The 23,104-nt window shown below is 40.0% G+C and overlaps 2 protein-coding genes and 1 long non-coding RNA gene across 21 annotated transcripts in view; 1 reads left to right on the top strand and 2 right to left on the bottom strand.

Annotated features, from left to right (window-relative positions):
• Window positions 1-9,887, bottom strand: part of si:dkey-97m3.1 (fatty acyl-CoA reductase 1) — a 60,613-nt gene extending 50,726 nt beyond the window's left edge. For 2 of the 4 annotated variants that reach the window (XM_044186272.1, XM_044186274.1), the window contains exon 1: window positions 9,761-9,887. In XM_044186272.1, the coding sequence (XP_044042207.1) occupies window positions 9,761-9,769 (9 nt within the window). In that variant the 5' untranslated portion in view covers window positions 9,770-9,887. Of the gene's footprint in view, window positions 1-9,355; window positions 9,378-9,760 lie in introns of those variants that run through there. The other 2 variants (XM_044186271.1, XM_044186273.1) reach the window with 2 other exon arrangements.
• On the top strand, window positions 7,257-14,076 carry LOC122871321. The gene is made up of 4 exons (XR_006376836.1): window positions 7,257-8,336; window positions 9,342-11,148; window positions 11,518-11,608; window positions 12,106-14,076. It is a non-coding gene; the product is annotated as an uncharacterized LOC122871321 (long non-coding RNA).
• Window positions 14,077-14,615: 539 nt separating this feature from the next.
• The window catches only part of magi2a (membrane associated guanylate kinase, WW and PDZ domain containing 2a), a 230,003-nt gene continuing 221,514 nt past the window's right edge, over window positions 14,616-23,104 (bottom strand). For 11 of the 16 annotated variants that reach the window (XM_044186297.1, XM_044186296.1, XM_044186309.1 and 8 more), the window contains 2 exons: window positions 22,309-22,447; window positions 14,616-18,580 (listed from right to left, as the gene is read on the bottom strand). In XM_044186297.1, coding sequence (XP_044042232.1) covers window positions 17,856-18,580; window positions 22,309-22,447 — 864 coding nt within the window. In that variant the 3' untranslated portion in view covers window positions 14,616-17,855. Of the gene's footprint in view, window positions 18,581-21,883; window positions 22,022-22,308; window positions 22,448-23,104 lie in introns of all 16 variants that reach the window. The other 5 variants (XM_044186311.1, XM_044186306.1, XM_044186308.1 and 2 more) reach the window with 3 other exon arrangements.

Below are 23,104 nucleotides of genomic sequence, written 5' to 3'. Positions count from 1 at the left end.
ATACTTGATAGCTTCACCTTGTGTTGCTGCCAGCCAGGTTTATAAATAATGACAGGGGACCTCTGGCATCAACTGGTGAGCTGTTTGAGTATCTCATCCATCCATCCATCCATCCATCCAGTATGCAGATTAGAGCCGAGGTAGAAAACACAACAACACTGATGGTTTTGAACAGGAGCATGAACATCCACAGATTATTTCAGATTTACACTGCTAGTGGACAGATTAGGATACAGTAATGCAACAGGATTTCAACACTATACCATCATAATCTTTTTATCGTTGTTGGTGAATGGGACACAAGGAAACACCGTTCCGAAATCACACACACACACACACACACACACACACACACACAGCTAATTCCAGTAGACGGATGAAGAGAGTACCTAAAGCATCTCTAGAGGAGATGAGCAACCTTGAAAACATGCAAACATGGCAGAGTGGTTTTTGCCAATTTCTGTGCATGGAAGACAAATAAATCTAGACCAGGAGGACAGGGTTGTTGTTGATGCAAGGGAGTGTGTGTGTGTGTGTGTGTGTGTGTGTGTGTGTTTGTGTGTGTGTGTTTCAGGGAAAAGAGGATGCAATCAGCTTTGGCTGTCTGCTGGGTACAAGGCTAGGCGGAGAGATTAAAAGAAAGGCTGCTCTCTTCCTGGGATTGGAGTGAGGATGTGGTCTCGGAGGGGCCACTTAGAGCCTTACCTTCCTGCCAGAGTAACTAATGTGGTCCAAAACTGAGGTAAAATGGGAACTTTGCTGCAGTTCATCTTTTTATTGATTTAATGTGATGTCTCTTCAAGATTCAATAACATAAAAACAGTAAAGAGGCAAATCCTCACATTTGAGAAACTAAAATTTAAGAATATTTGTCATTTTTGCTTAAATAACTTGATTGATAATAGATTATGAAAATTGTTAGCAATTAGTTTGCTGTCGATCGAGCATTTTAGCACTATCCATTTAGTTAAGTTTACTTTAGCGCTGTTGCTTTATCTGACCAACACCTTAAAGATATTCAACTTACTATGCAATACGACAGAGAAATGCAGTAAATTCTCACATTTGAGAAGATGAAACCAGCAAATATTTAGAATGTTTCTTAATGAATTACTTAAAGCTGCACTAATCAATATTTTCATATAAACAACGGACCAAATGACTATGTGTAACGTGAAAGGTATAGTTCATAGTGATGAACACACAGAAAATTACCACCCGACTCTGCAGTTCACCTCACCTTTACAAAGCATTTGAGTGTCTTTCAGTTCATTGTTTTGGTTTTATGGATGCAACTTGAATGTTTTGGTTCACTCTCACGATTCTCATCAACCTTGTTTCCAGCTGCAGCAGGCAGCTGTTTTCAGCAAAAATGCTCTGATAAACTGACTGTACGTTACCTGCCGAACATCAAACAACAGACAGACACAGTTAGCGACTAGCTGGTGAACATTGTGGAGCATTTTCTCAAGGAATAGTGGAGACCAAAACTCAGCTAAAAGCGGGAATATTGGTCTTAGATTAAGCAAGTGGCCACAAACACGTCTCCAAATGGATAACCAGTAGCAACCTAATGTTGCTCCAAGTCTGTTACATGTGTAAATAGGCAACATGTTAGCATGTTAGCGTAACAACTTTATATGGTGATGTCAATGTGGTGTTTACAGCTTGTTTGTGCAATCAATGCAGGTTTAAACAATTCATCAATTATCAAAATTGTTGTCCTCTAATTTTATGTCGATAACTAAAAGCAAAATGTAATGCACAGTAAATACATGGGGAGAATAAAAGGACATACAGCCAATAACAACTTGCTAAAGGGCTTTATTAAATATCACATCATCGGGGCTATTTACTGTCTTTGATCCACCTGCATTCTTACTTTAACAAACTGCCTCATGGTTCACTTCAAAGCAGCCCTGGGAGTTGCTGCCTTTATCGCCTCTGTACCAGGCCAGTACTGTGATGCATTGTGTTGACTGTGTGGACAATGCAAATCACAATAAGCTCCTGCTCTCTCGTTTCTTTGACTAATCAGCAGGCAAGTGAGAAGAAATACCCTGTTAGATATTTATGCTCAGGGAAAGAAAAGACTGTAAAGTATAAAGAGGAAGCTATGCATAGCCTTGGCTGCTGGCCATATTGTCCATGCATAGGAGGCTGGGCGTTCATCCAAAAAGTCCCAGACACAGACACCAAGGTTCGGCCACCCTGCCACAGACATCCCTAATGGGGTCCGAGACAAACATCACTCCAAATTAGCCCCAGAGGTTTATTCCTTTCACTTCTTTAAAAAGACAAAACTTTGAGCTGACGTAGGACATGTAGTATCTGAAGAAAGGCAGTTTGAGAGAATTAAGGTGAACATTTCCCTCTTAAAGCAAAACAGGATGATAGCCTCAGGCATGAGTCATCAGTCAGAAAGTTGTAGCCTCGATCTAAAACAAACAGTCAGAGTAATTCCAACATTCCAACAGCTCAAAATTAGGAACTTAGTGTTAATTCTTGGTGTCTTATTTACCAAGCGTCCACAACAGATCCTGTAACAGCAAGAATAACTAACTGCCACAAGTCCGGCCATAAGCAGAAATACTTTATTGATCCCCGAGGGGAAACTCTAACAAGGTCAATATTTATTTGTTAAATAATATTATTTATTTATGATAGTATGTCAGGGTAATATATGTCAGGTATGACCTCTACAGCATTATGTAGTGAACTGTTTTCTCTTATAAAAAAAATTACAAAAAAAAGGAACTTAAATAGAGCTGAGATTGTTAGTCAATTAATCGATGGACTGCAAAATTATCGTCACACATATTTTGATTATTGAATGATCGTTTAAGTCAATTTTTAAGCAAAAATGCCTCTTTGGCTCCAGCTCCTCATATAAAGGGAATTGCTACTTTTCTTTGTCTTTATGTCAAAGTAAACTCGATATCCTCGGGTTTTAAACTGTTGTTCGAATAAAACTAACAAACTCATGATAATGTGAGGGCTTTACAATCTTTACAACATTACAAGACCCTCAATCTTTAGACCCACAATATGCAGAGCTTTCTCTTTCTCTTCTTGAGTTCATCCTGTATGTGTAAGATTAGAGTTTCTCCAAAAAAGAGCCATTTTTGCTGCTTTAATATTTCAGTTTTACTTCATCAGAAGCAGGTACAAATGTTACACAACGGCAGCTAATAAATACCAGCTGTGCCAGCTAATTGCTCATCTGCATCAATTAGGCTGATAATGTCACAATCCTAAAGTGTTTGTAAGATAAACATAAATACATAAACACCTGAGGTCATGTAAACAACTTAATTTCCTTCGTGGCATTATCCATTAGCAGATACAAACCTTCAGTGAACAGCTGTCTAAAAGCTTCTACTAAGCCATCAGTTTAGTTTAAGAAATTCCATCTGACTGTCCCTTCTATCAACTCGATCTATCAATCTTCAATTTTCTCCTTAACTCACCCTACTGGTGTACAGATTAGAATCCCTTACTGTGTGTTTATGTTCACCACCAATATCCTATTTCAAACAAATACATCACATTAAGGATAATTTCATGGATCCTTTATAATCCAAACGTTTTTTTCCAGCAGGGTGCTTCATAATGTAATCCCCCCCCCCCCACACACACACACACACGCACAACACTGTGACATAACGTCCAACCTACTTTTCCACCATATGCCCCAGGGCATATGATGTATGCAGCTCCCAAACTAAATGCAAATAGTGACCGTGGAAGGGTTATCTGATCATGACCCTGCTGTTCACTCTTGGGTGGCCAATTACTCAACAGGTGAATCACTTCTCTTATACAGTAAACACTCATGTATTTATTTGGACACAAATTACAGCCCTGAAGTCTCAGCGTGGATTTACCTGCATGCTGAGTTGCACAAGTTCTTGGAAATGCGTAATCATAGAAGCCCTGCACCACCTACAGCATTGTGTTTCTGGAAAAGTGACAACGCCTTCAACAACAGGTTAATGTAACCGAGAAAGTAATGTCGCAACAACGACTCATCACAGTGTGAAAACGTTCACTTAACACAGCAAGAATATCCACTCCCTTCATGAGTGCGCTATCAGCACACAAGGTCAAACAGGCTAGTGTAATAGTATAGTGTAAGATAATAGTAGAGAGGTATAGCCTAATCTAGCATCAGTTTTTAGCTAACCAATAGTGACTGTCTGCACACTATATAAGATATCTATCAGTGGTCTTGTGTTCAGAAAGCCTGCTCTATGTGGTGGTCATTGGCTCCATTAATCTACACGGAGTGACTCACTGCCAGAAAGCGCCTCTAAATCCTCTCCATTACCCTCCAGTGACATGCTGTTAAGAGAGCACCCATGTCCATGTGGGGTTCAATGTCATACAGCCCACTGCAATTTCCCCCTCTGGTTATTAACAGCCAGGAGGGCCACAGGAACCACAGATGGAGAGGGTGTTGCAAGGTGACCGATGCTAATTTACATCTGCTTGAGCCTTCAACTATAAAAAAAAAAAAAAAAAAAAAAAAAAAAAAAAAAAGAGCATTAACCAGTAGCCCATTTACTACAAATGACATACAGTATACTTTACATCATAGCTACATTTGGATGCATTTAATCTAACATTGTAGGCAGCCATTGGTTTCCAATCAGTTTCATTAAGTAGGAAAATCAATTAGCAGGCTCTTAAATAGGGCTTGGCATACAGTAACAAGGCTGGACAACCAACCGGGCAAAGCAGGAAACTGCCCCGGGGACCCAGACCTCCATGAGCCTCAAATGCCTCACATTCACTGTTCGTTGTTTGGGTTTGCACTAATCTAATCAATAACATATCTGACAAGGAATTACACCATTTAAGTACAATATCAACTAAGGCAGGTTCGCCATTATTAGCTAATGATGTGGCCCTGCCTTGTATATTGTGCTCATATGATGCATATTCCAGAATTAAGTTGTTTTAGTCAAATTTCCGCAAACATAACTGACACAGAAAACATACAGCCATGTAGTATTATTACAGCATAGGAGTACTGGCTGCAAGTTCCCAAATGTTAAATGTTGTCTAAAAAATTTAAAGTAGAAAATATCAAAGTGTTAAGTGTACATGACGATTTGTAGTTAAGAAGCTAAAAACAGGCAAACACACTTGTTTGATCTGGTAAAAGTAAACAGAATGCCCTCTGGACTATCCTCAAGGTGATCTACACACTCCCTCCCTCCCTCTCGTGGCCCTGGCCCCTTTCTCCTGTTCATTTATCTTCACCATCCACAGCCTTTGCAAACCAATCTGGATCCTCCCATGAGAAACAGCCAACCACAGGTGCAGGGACACCGCTCCTTCATTACCTCCCGGCCTGGCTCTGAAGAAAAGCCACAGCCGACAGCTACACTGTGTGCTACTTTTAGACAATTTAACTTTCATACCTTTTAGCATTTTTTTTTAATGAAACACCTGCATTTTCTATTTACTGTTCATGTTACGAGGCTTTTCAGTGTTTTCCTCTTGAATTGCAACATTTATCATTTATGCTCAGGAGCTATTTAGCTCTATGCCAGCTGACTGGTTTGACTGGCATGACTACAATGTAAACACAGTCAGAACCATCCTGCGGCGAGAAGACAATACGAGCAATCAAGGAAGAACAATCTGTGACTTTCAACACTTTCGAATTACAGCAAAGATGAAGCATCTTGTGTTGTTTGTCAAGTTGTTTCACCATGTTGTTGTTGTGGCATTTAAGTGGAAATGTCAGAGCAAGTGATGCAAATGTGTGTATGATGTTAAAGAGCTTGGTCAAATATAAAAACAAAAGCATGTCAAATGCCAGTGACAAGAGCGTGCCTTCCTTTTAGACTAAACCCAGCAAGCATAGTGACAAGACATTACACAAACTTTTGTACAGACATTCATGGTTCCCAGAGAATGCACCCTCATGAATTTGGTGATTACTTGACTCTGCCACTACCATGAGGTTGGAGGTCTAACTAACATTGTGAAAGATGCTAAATATGGCTTCCTTGCCTCCTCCTCACACACTTGCACTGACTGACAAAAACAGCAGTATAAAGAAATGTACATCAATGCAGTGGCTGTGAAGCAGAAGCACACTGCACTCCCCTCACCAAAGACCACAACTTTACATCACAGCTTCCTCAAACTGCCTGAAACTGTGGCGAAAGAGACGCGAGGAAGAAACAGCTCCCATGCTGCTCTCCGATCATGCCTCTGTACTCACTTACTATACCATACCACTACTCTCTGTGGTATGGAAATGCACGGAGGAGGAGGATTGGAAAGAGCAGAAACACATCTATTTAGCATTTAAAAGATGTATGGAGACCTGCAACAGGAGACAGGAGGGAAAGGAAAGAACATGTGTAAAGCAGAGGTTGAAAAACAAATGGAGGGCTGTGATAGATAAAGAAAAGGGTGAAAGAAGAGAGCAGGAACAGGCGTGGCAGGAGAGCACGAGATGAGACGCTGCACACATGTAAACAAGGCAGGTTATGAACCCAGAAGACAAAAGAGGGACTTTCTAAACCTGCCTTTCCCCGTTCTTTGGCAACTTTTAACTAACTAAAGCAGCCATGTGTGTGATTTTAGAAGCCACGAAGGGAAGCCAGGTTGAGAACAAAATGCTTTCTGGCAGCATCTGATCATACTTGCAGTGCCGCTATTAATATATAAATGAGCACACATTCACGAACATGCGTGCACACTTACCTAACACCTATCTGAGAACAAAATATAGGTCATCCTGTGGCGACAATTAGAGCTCTATTTGTGATCCTGATGTAGAAACCAGCTCAAGACACTTCTCTTATAGCACAGATGGTGAAATTTATCATCACACATCAAAACACCTTTTGAAGGGGAAATCTGCTCACAGTTCGCACCATATGATGTTCTGATATTTTATGTTCGGCTTTTTCTAGATAAAAAGGAGAAGCGGTGCTGTATTTGAGTAAGGTACGCTTCATTCCTACAACCCTACGGCGGTATTTTTCCCGCTTTAACACAGCACTGAAGCAGAAGCATCATGCATCCACGACACTTTTTCAGAACATGACAGCTTTACCTCATCATGAAGACAGTAAATGCATTACACTACAAGAAAACATCTAATATTGATCTGTATACAGACTATATTGGCTTATTGTGTATGAATTACCCATGTTTGTGTCAATAAAATGGAGAAATACACAACAGCAGACTTTTAAACAATTAAACAGTTGTGTAGACATCTATGATATGATTGTTTTGATGATACACACAATTAGCTGAGTAATTCAAAATAGTCCATGACAGAAAATTAACTATTTCGATTATCAAATAATCATTTTTGTCATTTTTAATATAAAAATGCTGGTTCCGGCTTCTCAAATGTCAGGATTTGCTGCATTGTAAACTGAATATTTTGTGGTTTTTGACTGTTGGTAGGACATACACATCTGACATCACTTTCTCCTGTGGGAAATTATAACAAGCATTTATCATTATTCTCTTTCACTATTTGATAAAAAAACAAAACAATAAATCGATAGTACAATCGTTAGTTGCAGCCCTACTTTAAAGTCCCGAAAAACTAATTAATGCAACTTTTAACTGTCTCTGTTGAACAGCGTGTTTGCTACATAATGGAGATACAGGAAGCCTGTCAACCTTACACTGCTGTTTTCCAAATTAAATTAATTTTATTCAGAATGAGCTTTTCTCTAAAGCCATCAAATCTAGTTTTAGGGGGCACATGCTCCTTCAAGTTGAATGGATGTGACACCCTTGCACTGTACCCTAAAAAAAAAAAAAGGGAAAAGTGCATGTACAGGACATTTAGCAACAGCAATGGAGCAATTATCATGATAATGCACACAGAATGAGTGGAGAAACTTGTGGCTAGTAGACTGTTGAGCAGGATAGTCCAGTGGTTTGTGAAAGCAAGCCTATCATGGGAGTTCACTTCCCCGGTTTAAAAATATAAAAATAGAACTGTGATAAATATGTAGACAAACACAGGACAGACAGGATTGACTGCACTGATGCGAGGTAGCACTCACAGTAAAAAAAAAAAATGTGTCCAAGTCTGAAGTAAAAATCCTATGCAACACCACACATTTTAAAATTAGGGTCTGGCCTGATGTGTACCCATGTGGGAGGCCCAAGCTGCCAGACCAAGCTCTGATCTGAACACAAGCTGCTGCCCAGTTGCACATTCATGATCAGGAGAGACATCTGGGCTTTTCTGTTGAGCGAGAAGACACCATCGGGGAGGAGGTGATTCAAACGTTTCGCCTCCACATGGCAAACAAACCGCACAGAGGAAAACCTACAGGGTCAGATCTGGCTTTCCGTTTTGCAGAAATGGCAGCTTTTCTACGCAGACACTGTTATTTATCACTGCGACGGTTAAAAAACTAGTAACGAGGTGTACATTTTCATAAATCGGTGCCAACATTCTCCATTCGATGGCGTCAAGACAGAAATGTTGTTCAAATTCCTCTTCCGGTACAACGTTTCAAAATAAAACACCATGTGACGTTAGAATAAGTAACATTAGGCTTGCAACTAACGATTATTTATTTATCGATAAATGTGCCAGTTATTATATCAATTAGTCGTTTGGTCTACAAAATGTCAGGAAACATTTTAAAATGCCAGGGTGACCAACCAACAATGATGTAACACAGAGAAAAGAAGCAAATCCTAAAATTTGAGAAGCCGCAAGCAGGCTGTTTCATACTTTGGTATGAAACTTAAACGATTAATCAATTAACAAAATAGGTGGTGATTTATTTTCTGCTCATCATCTAATTGATTATTCGACTATTCATTTCAGTTCAGTTCAAACCAACATACGCACTTGTGAATATGAAGTAGCGGTTAATATTTTTGCTTTGTTGCTCTGTACAGCTCTTTTCATTTTAAAACCGATATATTTTACATGTTTTCTATTATAAATTTCTATTTTACATTTAAAAATTCTTGACTTGCAGTACTTGTTTCTATTTCTGTTATCTTGTTCCGTTCTCTTATGTCCATAATGTGAAACCACTCATAGGCTACAAAACAAAAATTTGGCAAAACCTGGCCAAGTGATGGATCCACCAGTGCTTAAAAATGGTTTTACACCAAAGCTTTCTTCAAGCGCTTGGTCTTGGCCTTGATTCAAAACACATTCACTCTTTTAAAATCTGTGGCTTCAGAAATACTCTACAATTACACTATTTAGCTAAAAGCATACGATAAATTGTAAACCTCGTTTTTAAAAAAACATTATTATTATTATTATTATTATTATTATTATTATTTGTAATATGTTTGATGCTTTTCTTTTGAAGGCTACTGTTCCTACTTCCGGTCTCATTGGCGCTGTCGCAGCTGCTCCACGCTGACTGCGGCTCGAACCGTCCGGCTGCCCCCGCCGCCCTGCCGTCAGAGGCGGCTACAACTTCGTGCTGAGTGCGTGCCCTCTCCTTACACAACTGCCACGTTTTGACTGAAACAAACGAACGATATGAAGGCCCAAACAATATGAATTTTACCAACTGGGTAAGCTCGGAGACATTTTCAGCCCCGGCTTGTTGATACTCACTCCCGCTGCTCCGACCACACAGCCGATAAAACCAATGAAAGATGCTCCGGCAGCGGCGTGCCACGACAGATCTCTGCTTCCCAAAATCCATATTCAAATCCTGATATACAAACCCTCCGCCGTTTCAAAGTAATTTTTTAAAAAAAGGAATAAAATGCTTCCTACCGTTGACATCGGTTGATGCGGGCGGCTCTTTCCTCTTGCGGGTTTCAAAGAGACTGTGCGGTGCGGCAGCTGCGGACTCTCTGCCTCCTCCCACCGGCTGCCCCTGGGCTCTGGCTGCGCGGGTACTTCCACCGTCAAAAAAGACCAGCTGGGCCTCGCCGACTGCCTGTCTGTCTGCAGACCACTGTAGGTAGACAGGCTGCAAAACAAATACGAGATACTGAGTGGGCAGGGTGCGTCACCCCGCCCGTGGGCCCTCCCCTAGTCCCGTTCTGTCAAGCGTCACGCCAAATTTCATTCAAAAATATGGGAAGTTAACGTGGCTTGCTTGATATGCGTAGACTCGTTGTTTGTTGAAAAGTTTAAAGTAGGACATTTTCTCTGAAGTCTCTGAATATTAATTCGGCATATGCCAAACACAAATACAAACCATTTCACTGAACTATAACGTTTGGCTTACATAGCAAAACACTGTATTTTTGAAAATTACTTTTAAAAGTAGGCTATTTGTGTAAAGAATCATCATGCAAAGGCTTGAAGAATTCAGGACACTGAAATGATGATAGACGAATAAAATTAGGAATGAATTCAAACCCTGTTCTTAATTCATAAAGAAACCTCAGAGAATATATGAGGATGACAGTGTTATATATAATTTTTTTCTTGTATCATATCTCTAGCCACTCTAGCCAGAGTTTCAGAATATACTTTCGATGTATATAAAAAAAAACTTTAAGTGTCTCTAAATTACTTGAAACAGTACACAATTTATCTCCTTACATAAAATAATCTATTGATCGCCATTAAACTGAACCCATTGTTCATTATGCAGCTAAAACAGAACAGGCCCTTTTCTATTGACACCCACATAAAAACATGCAAGGCAGATCATTTGCTTCCCTGGTTGCAAAGCACTGATATATAATTAAAGTTATCAAGTACCAGGCATCAGATATCACCATAACTGTTTTTTCTTACAGCCTTTTGCCTGGAGAACACTTAAAAACTCCACTCGGTGCCATTATTCCACATCTTACAGCTTTGATTATGACTCACAGCCTATCACAGTTTCACTGCACTTAGCTGAAGGGCACCGACTTTGCTTTTTGCTACAGCTGTGCAGTAACAATAAAATCAACAAAATAATCTCTATTCAACTGTGAAAGTATGAAAACAGGATGACACAACACTACACATGGTAGAACAGGTTTAGCAGACAGTTCTGGATAATATGGTGCGTCTGTGTGTGTGTGCCTGGTGGCTTTTCCCCCCAACAATTTGAAGGCAATGCAACTTAAGAACAGTGTGTCAGGAGGCATAAAGAGCAGGCTGCAAACTGGGCTCAAAGTGGCACACAGGAACAGGACAATCCTTTGCCTCGTCTGCAGGTAATCAACATATTTGTTGTCCCTTAAATTTGTACATTTGTAACCAACTTTTTTGCTGAGGCAGTAATGTTTAACATAGAAAGTCATGGCTGAAACACTGTGTGCATTATTTAATTTAACCGAGAGTGCTGTAATATGTTTGTTTTAAGATTGCTGAGCATGAAACTGTGCATGCTCAGGACTTTCCAGAGTCCGTGTTGCTCCCAAATGAGTTGATTATTTTTCCTGCAACTGTCAGGAAATCTGGCAAACTAATGACGAGGGAACAGACCTTCACTGGAGATGCTGTTAAAGATTTATTTTGTGCAATACAGAGAAGTTTTCTTGAAGGATGAAGTCATTACACTTTGTGTTATCTCTGCATTGCAGTTATATTACTGGCAATATGTTTAGTGTTGATGAGATGCTACAGGATGAAGCAATTCAGTGAGGGAGAACACCAGAGACGTCGGCGGAGGAGGTAAAGCAATCCATCAAACACTGCTGTGAAAATCTGACTCATGCCTACTGTCAGTTACATTAGTGTGTGTGAGTGTGTGGGAGATACATTAGGACAATGTATGGTCCAGGGATGTGAGCCATACTCGTAAACAGTCATTTGTGCAGCTTAGATGAACAGTTTCAACTCATAAAACTGCTGTTTAACACCCTGTTCATCTGTAATTACTGTTTGACTGCATAGCCATATGCATCTGCAGAATATTACTAATGATTTGAGCCCAGCAATGTATAAAATATAAATAATAATAACTTTATTTATATAGTTCTTTTCATAACAAATTGCAAAGCACTTACAATTAAACAAGACAATAAGCAGTTAATAAAAAAATATATGATAAAATACAACGAAAGATAATGAAACAAACAGTAAAATCAATAAAAAGCAAATCTAAAATAGTGAGTTTTTAAAAGTGACTTACAAAACAATGTGTTAGCTTCCGTGATCTCCTCCGGCAGGTCATTCCACAACTGAGGGGCCCTAACAGAAAAGGCCCGGTCACCAAGTTATTGCCTTTGAGACACCATTTGGTGTCTCTTCAGAAAGAGCAGAGGAGTCTGTTGAGGCCTGTACTAAGCTCGTCGGTCTCCCGGTGGACATGTGAGCACAGCTCTGGATTGATTCGCACCCTGTGGAGAATACAGGCACCAGCCAACAGCTTCCAGCTGGCAGCAGGCGGCCCCGACCGGTGCTGCCTCTGCAGGAGAGCTCGTTGTCCCGCTCCTGCAGTGCTTCATCCCTCACCCTGTGTTTCTTTTGTGTCTCTTTCCTGTTTGTTTGATGCACAGATCTCTGTATACATACAGCATGTCGACCCCTTCTTGATTCTGGATATGTGATCAAATAAAAGACATATATGACATTTTGTTCACAAGAAGATATGAGGTAAAACAGAAGCCGAGTCACACTCGGGACACATTAGACCAAATCTGAGGTTTGCTGAAATGTAAAATCTCATTTTAAATTAATCATGACACTAATTTAATCTGTACTTCACATGTTTTTTGCGTGTATTGCAACAGGATGTATGTGTGAAAACCACAATGTCAAATGGAGGAAGGTGTACACTCTTTGAATTTCCCAAAGCTGCTGAAGAGGTTGAAGATCATAATTGAATGTGTATGCATTAAAATATAAAGTAAAATTCTGTAATTTATGAAATCATAAATGTCTAATAACTTTATGTAAGTTCAACAATTGAAACCAAAGCAGCATAAAAATATATGCCTGGTCTATACTGACCTCTAGTGGACACATGGATAACGTGCACACAAGGAATAAAACCATTGGATTTTTTTATGCAACCTGCACAAGGTTGACAGGAAACTATCAGTATTTATATTATGTACATTTAAGGCCAATATCCTCTTGAGCAAATCAAATCATTAGGGCCTTTTGTTATAGTAAGTATGTATTTCACCTGGCTTATTGAGATGCCTCCATGTGACCAAATAGTGACATTACAATAGTATAAAGATAACTGAAAGAAGCTCACAAGACGTTATCTAAAGAACTACATGACAATTTTTGTGTATTTGCTTTCAAACACACACAAGTGCAGACCCGCACTGGCAACACTTTATTTTAACCCCTCCTGCCTATTCAGCATTTATAAGTAGCATATAAGCAATGAATAAATGGTTTATAACACACTATAATGTAATTTTAAACAGATATAAGGAGTATATTTGTGTTTATTTATGTTTGTCAGCTACTACAACTTCTTCTAACTGATACAAAAAGTTAATAAATTATTGATAATACTGTATAATTACACAGTTGTAATCATATAAAATATGTACTGTATATGAACACGAAATATGACGATTTATTATTTATCAATAAAGTATTTGACAACAGAGCAAACTATATGAGATGCAGCTGAAAGCTCTGAAAGAGATCTAGTAAGTGGACCTTGAGTTTAAGGGGCACTTGATTTTACACATGAAGTTCAGTTCCTCTTCATGAGGAGGCCTACTGTGTCCCTGAATGGAGTGATCTAACGTTTGAAAAAACAACCCTGATGATGTCATAGTGATGTCATCAGGGTTATCTCGACATAAAATGCATAGAAAGCCTGTTTTACAAACTGTTTTTTGGAGCTTGAGCCATATAGGGACTAAAAGCCAGGATATCTTGACCTCTGCTGTTTCAGTTTTGACTTTAAAGTTTGAAGTTTAAAAAAAAAAATCCATCTCTTGTGAGTTCCCCAACTTTAAGGAAGTGCAATACTAAATATCTGGATCACCCCTTTAAGAATTCTTTGTCAAACTGCTGTTCCCAAGGTCAGGAATAAACATGTCTTCATGACGTTTGAACACATTTGTAAACAGTTTTAAATACGCCCATAAATGATTTGTATGTAAACAGTTTTATAACACACTGTAAGAATTTGTGTGGAGTCATATCAATAAAGGGATATTTAAGCATTTTGGGAAATACGCTTTTTGCTTTCTTGCTGAGAGTTAGATGGGAAGATTGATACCACTCTCATATCTGTCCATTAATTAAATATAAAGCTGCAGCCAGAAAATGGCTAGCCTAGCTTAGCACAAAGACTGGAAACAGCTAGCCTGGTACTGTCTGAAGATAACAAAATCCACCTACCAGCACCTCTGAAGCTCACTAATTAACATGTTGTATCTCGTTTGTTTAATCCGTACAAAAACTAAAGTGTCAAAATGACAATAGCTGTTCCCGTCTGTTTCCAGTCTTAGTGCTAAGCTAAGCTAACTGGCTGCTGGTGGTCGCTACATATTTACCGTGCAGACACGAGACTCGTATCAATCTTGTTAAAATTAATAAACATGTAGCATTAAACAAATGTCCTTATATCTGTTTACAACTACATTATAGTGTGTTATAAACCAGTATATATACTGCTTATAGTTAAAGCTTTACACATGCACTTCTTCTATATGAACCGTATACTTTCATAAAGACAGACATAATAAATCACACAGCAGCATGTCCTAAATAAATCTTTCATGTGTCAAGATTTTCTTTTATTTTGACAGCGTTTCAGAATATCATACAGGTAAACAAGATTTTTGCAAAAGTTAATATATCCATAGTGTTGCATTTCATAAAAATAGTTGCTCCACTTAGAGTCTTTGTGACCATCAATAGTACACTGAGTCATATTTATAGAGATATTTGTTCAGGATCTACACACTGCTATAACACTACACAGTGATACTGAGCCGCTTGGGTGGGAGTCCATGGTGTAGCACGTGCTGTTATTTCAACACACACACTTTGCAAAAAACCCCCTCTTTTTTTGTTCTTTTTGCAATCTGTAGAAAACTACTTACAATTTGGCTCAATGGAGACAGCTCAGACGTGGAAAGCAGTGAGTTGTGCAAAGGCTGAGCAAAAATACGCACATTTTTTAGTTTCTGCTTCAAACACAAGTCACAAAATAAAGGAGAAAATGAGCATGATGGTACAGTATGTAGGCAGGATTTGCTACCTTTAGTCTGACAAATGTAAAATTTAGGTTGGGGGTGTTTTTCTGATATTGTCCCTGCACACCATCTACAAGCGATTGAAGGGCTGAGCCGGTTGTGCCTGGCTGATGATTTTCTCCGACATAATAATTCATATCCCAAACCCTCTGTGTGAGATTGTGCTTTAGAGTCAGGCTGCTTATTCCTTGTGTAATTACGGATCACAATGGCTAACGTGATGACTTGTATCCCTTTGCTCTTTTATTGTTTAAACACTGTTTGCACTTCCTTCAGCAGAGGAAGGAGAGGAAATGTTTTTTTCTGGTATTATGACTCATTCAGAGGAAAAGTTACCACTCAGAATTTTCACATCTTTAAAGAATTTAAAAGTCTTTTTTTAGCCTTTCCAAAACCAAAATCACTGGAACAAAGGTGTAAGGGATGGATTAAACAGTTTGATTATCTGCTCTAATGTGAGCTGTGTTCGTTGGCTTATTAGTTTACTAGCTGTTAGCAGTTCTCTCCTGCGCTTTGTTGGATTTGAGTACATTTTGCACTCCAGCAACTCCAGCCAGCGTTACCCGAGATAGCGTTATGTTTGCCAGGTTCATCAATTAGTCCTCATCCTAAAAGACTTTTCTTTTGTAATGTTAAAAGTAAAAACATACTGTTTGAAAATAACAAAAGTATGGAAGCTTAATAGCCAAACTGTGTTATGTTATAATGAAATAACAGTCTGATATATATTTTATTATCATACTTAAAATACTTGGACTAACTAGCTCTCCCCTGCAATACAAGAACAATGCTGTTACTTTATTTCCATGTTGTATACATATATCACAAACTGACTTTTTGCCTGGAACATGCAGCTTTAGCCTCAGTCTTTTAGCACAATATCATGTATGTAGCCATCAAGTGGATATTTAAGACCCCTTTTTGCAAGATTCTTGTTTTAAAATGAGTCGACTGGAAACATCAAAAAGTCAGCCAGAGACACATTTTTAGCCAACTTATGGCGCTAACATTAGCTTAATTAGCTCACTAGCTACAGCTGATAAAATCTGCCAGTGACAGCTATCTGTCTTCAGATAGAGTCAAATTCTGGGGCAGGTATGTGTATGCTGAAAAAAAAAAAAATGAAAATCTACAGGGAGCTTTGGCATGGAGGTGTAGTTCTTAATATCACACAGTGTAGACAGAATCATCTTAATCAAATAAAAGTCTGCAGCTGACAGTGGCTGTGACAGGTGCAACCTCTTCTCAGCCAATCTGGAAATGATAGAAATGTTTCTTTTTCAAATCGAGGGCATTCATTCATTCATTCAGGTTACAGATTGTTAGGCGAGCAAGCTCATGACAAGTGAGATTGATTCTTTGATGACTCAATATCAGATTTTACTAGTTTGGTTTGGTTTGGGTGCAAAGCTTTGCTCCGTGCTGACATTTAATTACATCTCATATGAGCAATTCTTCATGGAAATGAATAGTGTCAGACCTCATTAAAAAATCAGTAATGAAAACTATCATGACCCAAAATGAACCACTTGCACAAATAAGGACCGTCAATACCTCTGGTAATGGACTAATTTCCATACATAAGCTTGTGAAATAAATTATATATTTCACCGTATCACACTCATATCTGAAAAAATACAGTTTATTATTTATATCTGTAAAGTTGATGTTGTATAGCAGCCTGTTTGGAACCCTCGTAAGTGTTTTAGAGTTGAACCTTTGACTTAAAAGCCAACATCTCTGTCAGTCTAAGGCACTCTGCCCCTCGGTCAGTATCATGTGAGCTCCTTCTCTCAGTGTCCGGACACCACCATTGTGGATTGCTTTGTTCGTTAAGCACAGAAATGAGAAAAATGGATCGACACGACACCCCCACTGTACTTGGGATGATTCAAGCACAAATAGACCGTGAAGTCAACTGCAGCAGGCCTGCTGAGACCCCAAACTGCAATCACAGGGCTGAACGGGAGTGTAGAAGAGGGAGAAGTTGGTGTGGTGAAGGTTCTGGTCCATGTCGCGCCACAGCTCGTCTAAGCATGGACTAGAATCTCCATCGGCTCAACTAAGGTTCTGGTCACTTAAAGATGATCTTATTTACAAAATGATCCCACATATTTATATTCATTATAATATATCTATGTCTATAATCATCTGATAGATTATTCAAGACAGATTCAGGCCCATACAGTCTCTGTTAAGGCAAAGTTCATCTCTGCTGTCACTCTTTGCTCCATTCGCTCTCGTCAAAAACAGGCAAACCTTCTTTTTAACATTCCATTTCATAAAACAGACTCCACTGTGAAGATATATATAAAAAATCCAATGGCAACTGACAGTTGCTTCCTGTCAGTTGTTTATATTTGCATGTTTGTTCTGCATGGGGAGAACTCAAAATAGAGTTCTTCAAAGTTTGTACCCCCCGAATGATTCCCCGCCATGCTACACACACATTCTACTTGCTTTTCCATTTTTTTAAAAAGTGGATGATTTTCCAGTTCTTAAGGTGGTGGGTGTAAAATATTTCTCAAAATAATTTAGAGTACAATATCATAAATAAAACTCTAAAAACACGTGGTCCAGATCACCCTGCCCCCTCCTTGGTTTTGACTCTGTGGTCTATGATTGAATGGGATCGAGGGGGTATAAAGGAGCACGGGAAGGTGTGAGGATGGTAGTTTCATCCAGATGGGGCGGTTTAGTTCAGATGAGTGTGGCCACTGTATCCTGCCGGAGCCGCGGTGTTATCTGCTCAGCGTGGATGTGCCTGTGCGCAGTGTGCTGGGCAGCTTGTCTGATCCAGGGATCTTCCAAGGCCCAGGAGAGACCGTGGCCTTCCTCCCTGCTGCGCTGCCGCTGCTGGTGCTCTTGTTGGGCAGGCTGGGCCGGCTCTCTCCCAGGACCCTGTCCGGTTCCCTGGGCCTGGACTTGCTCTGCTCTGACTCCACCTGCTGCTGCCGCCCGCTACTGTAACGTTCCACATCTTCCCTGCTGTTCCCATTAGTGTGCGGGAGCTTGGAGACAATGGGAGATTGGGTGGATTCTCTGTTGTCCCCAGTATTTCTCTCCTTGGATCTCCCTCTGGTGCTCTTGGAAGGTTTGGGCTCCCCACTCTGCCCCTCCTTGCCTCCTTCCCCCTCAGTAGTGGGCTGCACCCTGTGCCCCTTTTGAGTGGACCCGCCACCCTCCTTCTTGGCTCTGCCACTCCCGCTGGTTGTAGCCGCTCTCCTCCCCTGGCTGAACAGATCTGGATTTAGCAGCTCGGCCTTCAGGGGACTCTTCGAACGCTCCTTCCTGCTGTGTCCTGCCACCGGGTCTTGAGGGACATCCAGAGGCGGCAGGTGAGGTGGGTCGGGGGCCGGGGCCAGATGAGATGAAGGCGATGACATGGAAAGACTGTCGGTGGGAGGGGCTACTTCCGACAGGCTTGGGGAGGCTGAAGGGCGAGCATCCCATGGGGCGGCATTATCTGGAACACATATACACAGTCAATAATGTGAAAATCACCCACACATACACACACACTGCTTAAAAGCTTGCACGCATGCCACTGCACAACCAAACACTAAAACAAAACAAAAATAATCAACACAGCAATCATTCCTATTCTACAAGCTAAAAGCATTAAAGTAAATATCAGAGCAGCACTACAACCTACTTCCGAACGTGTCACAGGGCAACTCTACTTTTAGACAACATCAATCTGCCTCCCATAGCTCTCTTTAAAGCCCCGGCCAATCTGAAACCTTGGCGGAAAATCGAAAACAGGTTTAATGAAATGGATGATGTGCCCAATAGGGTGGTGTTTTAGCGAGAATGAAAACCTCAGGGGCCGAATGCCTCTCTCTCTCTCTTAAGCCTGCAGAAGTCTGTATCCAGTGTAGCAGCTGCAGTGAATCTACAGCATGCTCCTCCACAACTCTCCACTCTCACGGACTGTTAGCTCCTGTTTCTGCACCGATGAGTCTCGGTCCCTCGGCCATCAGTCACTTTCAGCAGGCTAGGCAGGGGGCAGAGACTAGGCTAGCTACACCGGCGCCATGAGGCCCAATTATAAGCAGACTCTCATACAGCGCTGGAGCATGTTAGATTCAGGACTAAGAGGGAGAGAGAGAGTACCTGGTCATTTATAAGTACACTGATACTTCACAGTCTTTTACCTGCAGTATGCCTGGTACAATGAAGCGATATGAAAGGGCCCTATGTGTGTGTACCAGTATATGTGTCTGCTGGACTTAAGAAACCTGTAATTATCACATGCTGTGTTAATGCCTGTCAGCTCTGTTAAAGCTCTGGTCTGCTTACCTTTCTGCTGAGTCACCATAACACAAACTGCAATATGTAAATTTGTAATAATTAAACCTGCAATAAGTAATTTTTTGGCCACTTGGGGGCTGTGAACACAACACTGACATATTATCACCTTATAAGTTAATATAGGGAACATGGGGAACCAACAGTTGCCTATTTACACATCCAGCAGACACAGAGCAACATTAGCATTCATTTGGAGTCATGATTGTGTCCACCTGATGAATATGAATCCAATATTCACTCTCCTTTTTGCTCTGTTTTGGTCTCCACCAACTCCTGAGGGAAATATCTAGCTCTTTACCTGCTAAATGCTCCACTATGTTCACCAGCTAGTCGCTAACTTTGTCTGTCTGGCATATGGTGCTGGACAGGGAGTGCACAGTGGATTTATCAGAGCTTTTTAGCTGAAAACAGCTGAAACGACATTATGAGATCAGTGAGAGTGAAACAAAACAGTAAAGTTGCGGGCCGGAAAACCTTAGCTGAAACAAACTAAGCTTCACAGAGCTGAGGGGAAAGAGTTGGGAGATAATTCTCTTTGGGTTCGTCACTGCAAGCAACCCCTTTCACATTATATGTATATGCATATGTATATTTTACATGTCAATTTACTTGTCACAAAAAGTACTATTCAGCCTGTTAAAACAGTTATAGAATGTCTTATGTGGCTCTGGAGGAAGCTCTGTCAAGTCTGGGAAAATTACACAAGTGACATTACTTGTGTAATCTCAGTTTGGAGCTTGAGAAATGTTTGCCTTACTGGGAGCATGGAGTGGGCATTTACCTGGGAGGGAAGGTCTGACAAAAGATGAAAGTTGCATTACAGGAAGTGTATGATCCAGTGTTTTTAAAAGGACTAAAACGTCAGGACTAAAGGTAATGGTATTTTGGCCTCTGCAGAATGGATTTTGACCTTTTTTAATTTAATCAGTCTCTTGCAATCCCACCCAACTTTATGGAAACATACTACTAAATTGAAAGAGTACTCTTATAATTGCTACTGGAGATATTCAAGATTTCTTGAGTGAATTTAAAACCATACAAATCATACATACTTTTACAGAATAACATGAGACAATGTGAGGATTTTTAAGACTGGGGCAGACAGGCTAAATCCTAGTGTCTGATTGGCTCTTCCTCTCTGAGCATACATGTGATTAATTATGGGATGTAATTCTTTAGTCTTCTGTAGTGTCACTTTGATATAAGTAGTCAAGAATTTCTTCTCTTATGTTTGTTTTTAGAGCATTTAAGTGTAATTCCCAGGACTTTGATAAATATGTGCCCTGGAGGTGCAGATCTAACGCTAGATAGAGGCACAAAAACACACACAATGCTACACACAGACAGGCACACAATAATATTCATGCACATGCCCAAAACCATATGTTTTTATGTCAGCATTACACTGCTTATATTTTTATTTTTTATTAAATCTTCATTTTGCATTCAGCTGTTTCTAAAAAGCACAGAAGAACCTGACACAAAAATAACTTAGCTCCTTTGAACATTAGTATGCTAATGATTTAAATTGCCAAATTAATCATCATAGATGATTTGCATAACCTTCCAGTATGCAAATAAAGTGCCTGTAAACTAGGGGTGATGAAATGCTGAATCAAGCCCACACAGAACAGAACATGTGGGTTAAAACTGCTTCTACTTTTAGGCAGCAGGTGAACTCAGAAAGAAACACAAAAGATCTCTAATGACAGAGGACTGTTTCTTCTGGCTGACCACAAAAAGACTCCCTATTTGCATATTTCAAGGCTGTAGAACCACCTCAAGGAAAGTATTAGAAAAGCTTTCCACACAGAGAGATTTAATCCCTGGCTGTAAAGGGGGCTGGTCGACACGGGAAAAAAACATCACCCTCTATTTCCTGTGTTTAAGGGCTGGAGGGTGACCGTCAAGGCCAAACGCTGATGAATGTGTATCACTGTGGGCTTTAGTGCTGTGGCGTTCCCCTAAAACGGCTTTCTCTGTAGTGGGAGGATGCGGAAAAGTGAGTGTCATGCATGCTGGCGCAGAAGCCACAGGAGTGAGTGACACATTGGAGTTTTATTACCTGCGGTGTCACAAGAATAAATGTCCCCTTCCAGGCTTGATTCGTGCTGCACCAAGATTTCACTGGGTAAATAATCTGCCAGAATATTTCACGTTCATCTCTTCTGGCTGACTCAGGGTGAATGCTCATATTGCTATATTTTGGACCTGTAGGTAGCTGTTGGCTGCTGATTTATCATCAGGAGAGTTATGTTCACTAATTTTACAACCTCCTGCAGCTTGAAGTCCTGTTTGTTGATTATTCTATAAGCCAAAAGGCAAAATCTTCATTGTGCTGGTATGAAAGTGCTATGTGCATCTTGAACAGGTGGTTACAACAAAACAACACACAAAACCACAGCACAGAAAGCCAGGGTTAAGTGAAGAGAAAAACATTCGTATGGTCACAAACCGTGTCTTTAGAGTGGCCCATTAGGAAGAAATAGGGGGAGCCATGCTTGTCACTTTTCATGCACATGGAGAGACTGGAAGATACCATTCCTATAGAAGGGGAAGTAACAACCTAGACCAATCAATTAGTGATAGGTCACTGAAATGGACAGAAGATAAACTAGTGTTAGTCAAGATAGAAGAGACAAATAATTAGTTGTTGTTGTTTTTTTTTTTTTACAGCATAGTGAAATACAGAATACAGCGAGTACAGAGTATATAAAAACAGAAGATATAACATGAATATAGACGCATGCCAGAATAAGTTATCAAGAGTTGAAGTGATATTAAGACAGTGAGGAGAGAACAGTTTAAGAGTTAAAAGAGAGGTAAGAAATGATCCTGAAGACAAATAAAGTTGCTGTGGATTAAAGTTTTGATACTTACCGTACTCTGGGACCTGCCCCGTACCCCTCTTTAGGAGAAGACGAACACGCCTGCCTCCAGACTTGATCAGCTCGATGGCCCTGGCGTGAGTCATGTCCCGGGTGCTCTCTCCATTGATCTCAATGATTTGGTCCCCAACCTGGATGTCAGGAAGTGTGTGACAGAGAGTAAAAGAAGTTGTAAACACATCTGTCAGAGAGAAAATGTGCATGTGCTTTTGATGCAGACTGACATGTTTTTAGTTTTGTGTTCACATACTTGCTTCTACTTTGTTCTGAGTCGGTTTTTCATGGTCTGGACTTGGCCCGTTAGTTCCAAGTAAAGGAAATCTAATGCTACATCAAACAATGATATTTTAGACAAATCATGCTTCTGGCTTTGTGACAACAGTTTGGCGAAGGCCTTTTCTTGTTTCAACATGATAATGCCTTTGTGCCCAAAACCAGGTCCATAAAGAAAAAGTTTTCCTAGTTTGGTGTGGAAGAACTTGGACGGAGCCCAAATTATGAAATTATAATTGTTGACAAATACTGTACATTAATAAACGCTTAAAATGTCCCTAGAGCTGCTTTATAGTGTGTTATAAACAATTTATTAAATGTTTATATAGTGTTTCTAAATGCTAAATTTTACACTACAGGGTTTTACTTAAAATCTCTTGTTAATTACTGTTGGCACCATATTGTGTAGGTGCAATCAATTAATTATGGCTAAGAATTATCAAAGATTATCATAAATAACTCAATTACAGTAATTACTTAACTACAGTAAAGGAAGAAATTTCATAATGATTTAT

Source organism: Siniperca chuatsi, linkage group LG23, assembly GCF_020085105.1.
Source record: "Siniperca chuatsi isolate FFG_IHB_CAS linkage group LG23, ASM2008510v1, whole genome shotgun sequence".
NCBI classification, from domain to species: Eukaryota; Metazoa; Chordata; class Actinopteri; order Centrarchiformes; family Sinipercidae; genus Siniperca; species Siniperca chuatsi.
This window is presented reverse-complemented; position numbering and strand designations above follow the sequence as displayed.